Source organism: Chenopodium quinoa, unplaced genomic scaffold (genome assembly GCF_001683475.1).
Source record: "Chenopodium quinoa cultivar QQ74 unplaced genomic scaffold, ASM168347v1, whole genome shotgun sequence".
Taxonomy (NCBI): Eukaryota; Viridiplantae; Streptophyta; class Magnoliopsida; order Caryophyllales; family Amaranthaceae; genus Chenopodium; species Chenopodium quinoa.
Genome location: NW_018744938.1, coordinates 8170 through 18257, shown reverse-complemented (window position 1 = coordinate 18257; position 10088 = coordinate 8170). Strand labels below are relative to the sequence as shown.

Sequence of the window (10088 nt, the reverse complement as noted above, 5' to 3'; positions counted from 1 at the left end):
TGGTAAAACTTATATTGAGACAGATGCTCGATTACTCGTCAAATAATTGCAAGTGTAGAAACGTAAGTAAAGTAAGTACTCGTTGCATTTTCCAAGTATTACTTACCAATTTAGGAAAATTCATTGCTCAACCTTTGATAACCCTCTTTTAATACTTGTACTACCAATCAACACCCTTGAATTTTGTAGCAGCAAAAAAAGGACGGTCTAGATTTGATGCTGTAAGGCTTTTACTCCTCCGTTTTTCTCACAGTATTTAATTAATTAATTTATTTTTGGGTTAAATTTCACAGTATTTATTCATTATCAATTTAACCAAACACAGAACATTTAAAAATATACTGTACCATTGAAGTGAAGAATATATATTATTGGCTGGAGAGAAATTATTATACGTTTATACCCAAGAAAAAAGGGGTGATCTTTTTGCAAATGGGGAAGAGAAAATCTCGAGTTTTAACTAAGAATGACGATAATGATACTAAATCACCCACTTCAGGTTTATTTTTAAATTTGTTGTTTTTTTTTTTTGGTTGCATTGTTTGCATTTGTTTATGTTTAATTATGTGAATTTTCTTTGTTGAGGTAATTTACAAGAATATGTAGTTGGAAATTACAATTTTCTGGGATTTTTTTAATGGGTATTTGTTAAGTGATTTTAATTATAAGCTTTGGCAATTTAAACCTTGAATTGCAATAATGTCTATGGTGTTTTGTGGTTTTTAATTTTGTATGTTTTGGTTTTGGCAATGTTTTAAATTCATTTGCGGTTTTAGTATTCACGTGTGTAAGATTGATCAACATCGGATATTAATTTAGACTTTCTCAGCCTTCAATTATTGTATAGTGTATTTTGGTGAAGTGCAATTGTGCAAAATTGAATTTAACAGACAGTCAGAACTTTATAGAAAAATTCTTTCTTGAGGCTTGAGTATGTGTACTGATGTTTGTTCAAGGACTGGTATATTATTTCTGCTGAGTATTTTGATTATCATTTCATCTAATCTGAATAACCCGGTATATCATTTCTGCTGAGTATTTGATCATCATTTCATCTAATCTGAATAACATGGATCAAATTTCAGAAATGTTTGTTCAGGATATAAGGTTTTAATGTTTCATATACTATAATTTAATGTATTGGACTAAAAGTATTTTTATAAAGAAACTTATCAACTCTACAAAGTCTTTGTACTTGACAATGTTATCATGTGTTTAAAGTGTGTATTTTGGGTAGCAATTACTCAATAATTTCTTTGTATGGACTGTATTTAGTTTGTTGCAGATGGGCGGTATTCTGCTAATATTGATGTATTGATCTATATCATATCAATTTATTCATGGACTGTACTCAGTGGCAGTGGAGAGTTCAGTGATAGAAACCGTTTTGCTACCGAAAGTCTGTATGAGATATAGGCATAAATTGTTGATGAATGATGAATGTGTTTGTGTTTTGTGCTAGGAGGTTAGTTCGATCACTATTTATCAGAAAATCTAGAGTTTTTAAAGGTTCATCTTGTCAGTTATGTTATAAAATTCGTCTATGAGGAGACTGTTATGATGTTATCTGTCTTGATGAGGCTTGAGATCCTCTTATTGACTGCGTTGATTGGCATTAACTTTAGAATCTTACTTTGATCATCATGTACTCCTCCCTTTGGAAATAAATCATATACGGACTACGGAGTTATGTTTAAGGATGCTAGGAAAAAGTTGTCACTTTGGTTAAGTGATGCGATGAAGATTGAATGACTTAAATATTCTGATTGATGTCATAATTTTAATTAGAGGGGTAAGGAGAATGTGACAACTAACTTAGCATGCCTAGTTCTAGAAGCAAACTGATCAAACGTCTATTGTTGACAGAAATATATGAAGATGGTGTTGTAACATATTACTGTGACGTCAATACTGGGGTGATGTTCAGAAAGGATGCGAAAGCATCAAAGAAGAGGCTTGAACCGTGTCTCAAAAAATCAAAGAGCAGAGGTAGACAACTCTCTGGAAAGCGCTCAAAGATGGGTAGTTGTAAATTTGATGACAACTTGGAGTAAGTTTTAACCCATTAAACAACTGGATCCTGTATAATCTTCACAGTTCTTATGCATGATTCCGGTACTTGTAGGACTATTTGGAGGAGTTTCTCTGAAGACAAGAGGGCTGCATTTGCTCACTTGTATAGCTTTTATTATTTGATTTATAAATCCCGAAGAATTCGTGCTTTGGAATTGATAAAAAAGAAGCACATTTTCTCAAAGAAGTATGTTTTTGTTCCCATTGTTTGCTGGTATGTATTGGCATATTTCTTTCCTCATCAATTTTTTTTCCAATTTTGTAATGCAAGTTTTCCTAGAAGTTTATTGGTTAATATGCTCTGATTGTGAAGCTTTTGTAGCTTGTTTAGTTGTTGATGTTGTTCTGATTTTCCTTACTGTAGGGATCACTGGAGACTAGTGATTTTCTGCCATTTTGGTGAGGCTATTAGCTCAAAAACCAGAACTCGTTGCATCTTATTGCTTGATTCTGCTGAGACGAGTGCAGATGTTATTGGACCTGTTGTGAGGAAGTATGGTCTTAGCCCATTTTTATTATTGTTTGTTCAAGTAATGATTTGAAATTTGTTTTTTTGATGAAATTGTTTCATATAACATACTGCATTGCAGGCTTGTCTTTGATATATTTAAGGCTGAGGGTCGACCTGAAAGCAAAGATGACATATACCAAATACCTCTAAAGATGCCTAAGGTAGATATTCTATACTTAACCAGACATTTATTATTACATCTTTCACTTTAAATTTATATGATTTTGCGACTTCATCATCATCCTCTTTGTTGTACACGGTATATTGATAATGGATTCTTAGCTGAAGCAACTCTGATAAATGTAAACACAATTGTTTTCAGGTTCCCCAACAGACAAATGACTTTGACTGTGGCAGATTTGTTCTGTTCTTCATCAAACTGTTTATGGATGCTGCTCCTGAAAATTTTAGCCTTTCAAATGGTTACCCTTATTTTGTACGATCCCTCTTTTTCTCTTGCTCGCTATCAGATTCCATTTATGGGTTGAGATCATATAAATATATAATCCTAGTCCCAATTCGTGTCACATCTTGTGTCTCATCTCTCCTTAATTTTGACATGTTATCACCTTTAAGGAAGTTTTTAAAAATATTGGTAAATGTTTACAATGGGACATAAGATGAGATACAAACTAAGGCTAAAGATCCGATTGTAATAACATGGCAATTGACAACATCTCCCATTTCTTTTGTTTATGGTGCAGCTGACATCTAACTGGTTCCGTCCTGAGCATTTTGATAAGTTTTGTAACAAACTTGAAGAGGACATACCCACACCAGAACAAGGAGTAGAACAAGTTCCAAGAAGAATTTCGCAAAGGATCACTGCACAACAAACTTTTCAAAAAGATTCACAAACATCTTATCCACCAAACAAAGATGTAGTCTTAGTCATCGACTGATGCATTTGATATCATTCCTTGTAGGCTGGTGCTGGTGGACGTTTTGCTTAAAGTGAAGGTGCTTATGAACAGATTATAAATAACTTGTAGGTTTTTTTTTGAGGTGTATATATAGTGCATAAGAGTGCAAAATATTCCATAAGATTTAGAGAAATGGAAGAAGTTATGTAGCTTCATTTAAATTTATTATTATTATCATTATTGGCTGCAGAATATTTCAAAGGTTAGCGCTTTGGCGGAGTGGTGGATAATTATGTTTTTGAAGTCGTGCTTATGAACATTAAGCATGTATGTAGTGAGTACATTGTACTACAAATAAAACTTTTGTAATTCCTCACTTCTTTTTTTTATTTGAAACTGAAACGTATTCCTTTTGTGAAGTTGTAAAATAAATTACATTAGATCTCTCTATCTCTGTTGTCGTTAAAAACTGTGTGCAATTAAAAAGTGAACAGAGATTAAGAATCTGGAAGATGCAATGTTGATTTACTTAGAACAGTAAAAAATGCAACAGATTTGCAGTATTATACTACTTAGAAGTTAGAACAATAAGAACAATACAAAAAAGAATTAAACTGTTCGCGTCAGGTAGGGGTCGAACCTACGACCTTCTGCTTAGGAAACAGACGCTCTATCCACTGAGCTACAGACGCCTTTGTTGTCTGATACAGCTTTTGTTCTAATTTAGTGTTTATATTGTTAGGGGTCATACAACTATAATAAAACTAGAAAAGATAGTCTTGGTATAAGGCAAAAAAAATTCATGAAACCCTCACCCCAAAAAAATAAAATAAATACGAAGCATAAATTGAAGCCATAGTCCAAAATTTACTATGTTCAACATTTGCAAAAAGTACTTTTAACTTGGTTTATAAATATAATGCGAACATAAAAAATAAAAAAAAATAAAAACTTAGTAAGAATTGTTGTAAAATCACACAAAAAACCTACCTCTATAACAATTTCAACTCTTTCCATGCAAAAGAGAAAAAGAAAAAGAAGCAAATTAAAGAAGATAGAAAGAAGAGGAAAGGGAAGGTATTCAGCCAAAGAAGAGGAAAGGGAAGGTATTCAGCCAATCACTTAGACTGGCTTGAGCTAAGTAGAATGTAAATCAAGTGATATTGATAATTAATTGATATAGATATCAACATATAACATTGTCATTGAGGTTAAAGATTTGATTCCTATATGTTGTAATTATTTATGGTTAAGATTCCCTTATCTCCCTTTCACCTGCCAGTTAATCTTAAAGATTTGGGTCGGATTATCCTTGAAGTTTCCTTATCTACATAGCACTCCTAATGACATAAAACTATATCAGAGGTAGCGTAAGTTGATCTTGAAGTAATTCATTTCTAATTACTTGATCCAAAATTGCTTAAATATACTTCCTACCATATATAGACATAATTGTATTTGAAATTGACTCTATGCGAAAGGTCGAAATCACTTGGCCCAACAATTTAGGCCCTGTTCTTTTGAGCTTTTGGGCAGAGCAGATTTCAGCAGGGCAGGGCAGAGCAGAGCAGATTTTCAAAATAATAATAATAATAATAATTATTATTATTATCATTAATAATATTATTATTTTATTAGTATTATTACTATTATTATTATCGCATAATTATCATTAATTCTTCTTCTTCTTCTTATTTGATTTTTTAAGATTTTTTTTACTCTTTTTATAACATTAAAAAATGTGTAAATAATATAAAATATTAATTATTATCATTAAATATTATTTATTATTATTAATTAATATTATATATTAATTATTTTTACTATTATAAATTATTATTATTATTATTATTATTATTATCTATTAATATTAATTATTATTATTAAATATTAATAATTATTATTATTATTTTTTATTAAATATTAATAATTATTATTATTAATAATTATTAATTTTAAGAAGAGAAAAACAGGGCAGAGAGGAGTAGAACAGCGTGTTAAATATTAATTATTTTGTTCTAATAATGGTTATATATTAATTATTTTGTTTTACGATTTGATTGTAACCATTATTATAAATCTAGTTTGATGAAAGAAAAAAAACTTGTTACATATGTAAACTCACAAGCAAATTAGTATTATATAAAAGAACATTTTGTAATGGAGTTTTTATTGTCGTTATTATGTAATATACTTGTTTAATTTAATCATCTAAAGATACCTCTAATTAAAAAGAAAAATGTAATTTCCATAATATTTTTTCCAACTACTGTAGTACTATTGCGCATTAGCACGACCCTTCCAAATATTCTCTTGCACACTACGATAATCTGAGATTGCTTGACCCTTAAAATCAACAATTTATATAGTATATGTTTTTTATTTTGTTCAATACCACCTTTGTAAATTGTGAGGCTAGACCAATAACTCAATAAGTTGCATATATTTTTTATTTTTTTTTTTTTTTAATTAATATACAAAGTATTTTTTTAATCATATAAAGTACTATTGTAGGTTATTTCATGTTATGTTCTACTATGAATGAATATTTGATACCTCTGTGATTAAATTTGTATCATTTGAATTTGTGTACTCCGTATTATTTACTTACTTTTCTTTAACCATAAAATACACTTTTAAAATTTATAAAAAAATATACATGTAGAATCACGTGGAACTAACTTTATTAGTTTAATTTAATATATGCTCTTAAAATCACTCCGTAATTTTTCATAATTTTACCAACAAATAATTAAGAAATTCACGATTTAAACATTGGTGAGCATAAAACAACAAATAGTGCAAGTAAAAAAAATAAAGTGATAAAGTACAATTGGAGCATGATTTTATAAGTTTTTTTTTTCCACTCGATTCACTTTTTGGACTAATCTGAATTCAGGGATCAGTTTTGGGTGGTTAAATTCCAATTCCCTCACAATAGTTGTAGTGGGGATTTAAATAATTTTATAAGTTTTATGACCTATAAGTATTTCATATTTTCATGTGTTCTTTTACTTTGAATGGTAATCAATCTAAATGGGTCGGTGTAGGATCTAAATCTCAATTTTCTATAAATTTTTTTTATTTTTACCAATCCAATATTTGAAAAAAAAAAATTAATAAAAAAAAGAGGGGTGGAATAAACCAAAGAAATATAGAAAAAGGGGAAGAGAAAAGAGAGAAAGAAAGAGCCTTGTAGAGGATGACCTCATCCTCTCTTCTCCTTCTTCCTTATCATTCCTCTTCTTAGATCTTAGTTTTCGCATCTGGGTTTCCTTTCAATCGGTCTGTTTTCTCTCTCTAATTCTCTCATTTCCCATAATTAATTCTGGGTTTTTCTTTGTTTTATTTATTTTCTATTTATTTTCTCATTGATTCAGGAATCCTAGATTGATTTGTACACGATCCGATGTCCCTGGATTAAATTGGCAATATCCCACTTTTTCATTGATCAGAATTCTATACTGGGTTCTGCTCATTTCATATAAAAAAAGAGGTAAATTTTTTTAAATTTAATTTTTGGTTTTGATGTCGATTTAGTCTATTTTTTTGCCTTTAATTTCATTGAATTGGTCGTTTCCTGAGTTGGGCATTTGAATTTTGATGATTTTGATCTATTATTAGTCAATTTAGCGGTATAATTTTGATTTTTAGGTTGAATTTTGATGTTTGCATTATATGATTGCTTAATTTTATTGCATTTTAGAGTTTATGGTAATGATGGGAATAAATGAAAACCCTTTATAAGGTTTATGATGATGTTGTTGAAATTGAATTGCAGAAAAAAAAATAGAAGGAAAAAAAAATGGAATCAGATCTTGGTAAGCTATTCATTGGTGGGATCTCATGGGACACGGATGAGAGTAGGCTTAAGGAGTATTTTGGGCAATATGGAGAAGTAGTGGAGGCTGTGATCATGAGGGATCGAATTACAGGTCGTGCCCGTGGCTTCGGTTTTATTGTCTTTGCTGATCCTGCTGTTGCTGAGAGAGTTGTGATGGACAAGCATATGATCGATGGCCGAACAGTGAGTAGATTGATTGTGATTGTTGATGTTCTGCATACCTTGATAATGTAATTTTAGATTGTGCATTAGCTCTTATGTTGAATAATTATGCTATGTACATTAGTACATTAGTACTTGCTATAGCCTCGCTAATTTGCATCGACATGTTTGATTAGTCAGTTTGCGACTTGTGTAGCTTGAAATGAGTAATGTACAGACATGCTAACTAGATGTTTAAATTGACTTTGACATGATCTTTGATGAAAATTGTTTCTCTTTGACCTTTTTGGCTTAGGTTGAAGCAAAGAAAGCAGTCCCAAGGGATGATCAGCAAATTCTGAGTAGAAACAATAATATGATCCAAGGATCTCCCGGTCCTGGACGTACCAAAAAGATATTTGTAGGAGGTTTAGCATCAACAGTTACCGAGAGTGACTTCAGGAAGTACTTTGATCAATTCGGTATTATTACAGATGTTGTGGTAATGTATGATCACAACACCCAAAGGCCAAGAGGGTTTGGGTTCATTACTTACGATTCAGAAGATGCTGTTGATAGGGTGTTGCATAGAACTTTCCATGAACTTAATGGAAAAATGGTTGAGGTTAAGCGAGCTGTACCTAAAGAGATGTCTCCAGGCCCTAGTCGCAGCCCTGTAGTAGGATATAATTATGGCATGAGTAGGGCTAGCAACTTCATTAACAACTATGCTCAAGGCTACAATCTTAACTCTATTGCTGGATATGGTAGACTTAATCCTCTTGTTACTGGTCGAACTGGGCTTCCACCTTTTGGCAATCCTGGATATGGGATGGGTATGAATATGAATATGAATATGGAGCCAGGGTTAAGTGCTAACTACGGTGCCAATTCTAATTTCAGCAACAACCAGGGTTATGGTCGTGTTTTGGGACCTTATTATAGTGGCAACTCAAACAGGTACAACACTCCAATCGGATATAATGTTGGTAATACAAGGGGTGATTCGTTGGCAAATTCAACAGCAAGAAATGTCTGGGGAAATGGATCTTTTAACAATCCTACAAATCCCCCCAGTCCTGGTGCTTTTCTGGGATCTGGTAGTGGAAATTTTGGGGTCTCGTTTGGTAACAGTGGAGCCAATTGGGGTACATCTCCTACAACATCCCAAGGTGGGGTAATGGTTCTGGATATAGCAGTGGGAATCTCGGGTATGGTTTTGGTGAAAGTTATGGGTTGAGCGGTGGAGGCTATGGAAGAACACATAACACTGATGTTGCACCACCATCTACATTTGCAGCATCAACAGGTGGTTTTGATACATCATATGGTGACCTATATCGTGGTACGTCAGGGTATGGTGATTCAACATGGCGTTCTACTTCTCCTGAGCTTGATGGATCTGGTTCATTTGGCTTTGGTTTAGGCAGCGCAGATATTGCATCAAGAACTTCTGAGGGTCTAATTGGAAACTATAGTGCGTCAAGTAGACAAGCAAGTAGAGGTAAACTTCTTTAATTTCCCTTCCTTTCCATAAACTTCGCAATTTATGATTTTACCAAAGAGAGTTGAATTATGAATATTCATGTGCTAACTTAGATTTAGGTTGTTTTTGTAAGCTGCCTGTAAAGATGCTAGAAATTTAGGGGATTGTAGGATATTAATATCAAATGGCCAAGAATCATTGTTCCAGATCATAGTTATCTGTTGTCTTAAAGCTCGACTCCCATGCCTTTTGATTTTGGTGTACCCTAACACATAAAACTGATCTTTCACTCATCAGTCTAACACAAAACTTGACCTAGTTTGTGCTCCTTTCAGGTCAAATTTGAGTTGCAGTGTCATATCTGGACAAACTTCATGCTTTTTTTCTTTTATTCAAAAAAACTCATAGCTTTTTATCGCTGAACCTTCTCATTGAACTAAAAGAAAATTAGGGTAGAATAAGAGTAGTTTTTCTTCCCTCTTTCTGTCTTGCTATGTCCAATAATATTGTCTGCTTTATCTTTTGCTGTGAACTTAAGTTTCTCATGGAATTTTCTAGCTTCAGTGAAAGATAGCATCACTTTGAATTTAGAAGTGATGCATTACTTATGAATGTTGTGGATTATATTACTAGGTTTTTTGAAGTACTCAGCCTCAACAGTATAATTGCTTTCCATATCCAGCAATAGATATTTATTCTACTTAATATTATTGCTTACCTTGTTAGGGCTGACTGAAAAGACTAGAATATATTTAGTCCTCTTTTTATTTCCTTACTTCAGTGTAAGATAGCAGCATGAAGCCGAAAATTATTTTTAAGTCATATGAGTGGAGTGAACAATCAGTTTCAACATCAGGCAGATTAGGACATACCCAAAAGGTTTGGTTTATACAGTTCAGTCTCTTACTCTCCTGGGTTAGGAATGTCACCCTGATAATGGAGGAGGCTTATTGTCATAGAATTGTCTTGTCATGGATTGGCCGTGCCATCTCTGTGACATTCTGGTTTCAATGGGATAAGATAGTATTGTTTTGATCCACATCAACTACAACTCTTCCTTTCTGGTCTGAGGAGGCGTACATAATTGTGTTTGACATAGGAATAGTCACTCTTGCTACTATGCAAGTATTCGAGCCCTCTTCCTTTTAAATTTCATGAATGAATGTTAGT

At 32.4% G+C, this 10088-nt stretch overlaps 1 protein-coding gene, 1 non-coding gene and 1 pseudogene across 2 annotated transcripts; 2 read left to right on the top strand and 1 right to left on the bottom strand.

Annotated features, from left to right (window-relative positions):
- Positions 1 to 330: 330 nt before the first annotated feature.
- Positions 331 to 3889, top strand: LOC110706189. The gene is made up of 7 exons (XM_021884087.1): positions 331 to 499; positions 1867 to 2050; positions 2126 to 2287; positions 2438 to 2566; positions 2664 to 2745; positions 2907 to 3020; positions 3289 to 3889. Exons 1-7 carry the CDS (start codon positions 433 to 435, stop codon positions 3484 to 3486), a joined length of 936 nt encoding a protein of 311 aa, XP_021739779.1. The 5' UTR covers positions 331 to 432; the 3' UTR covers positions 3487 to 3889.
- A 177-nt stretch (positions 3890 to 4066) lies between these two features.
- TRNAR-CCU lies at positions 4067 to 4139 on the bottom strand. Its single transcript has one exon. It is a non-coding gene; the product is annotated as a tRNA-Arg (tRNA).
- A 2417-nt stretch (positions 4140 to 6556) lies between these two features.
- Positions 6557 to 8965, top strand: LOC110706190 (annotated as a pseudogene).
- The last annotated feature ends 1123 nt before the right edge of the window (positions 8966 to 10088 follow it).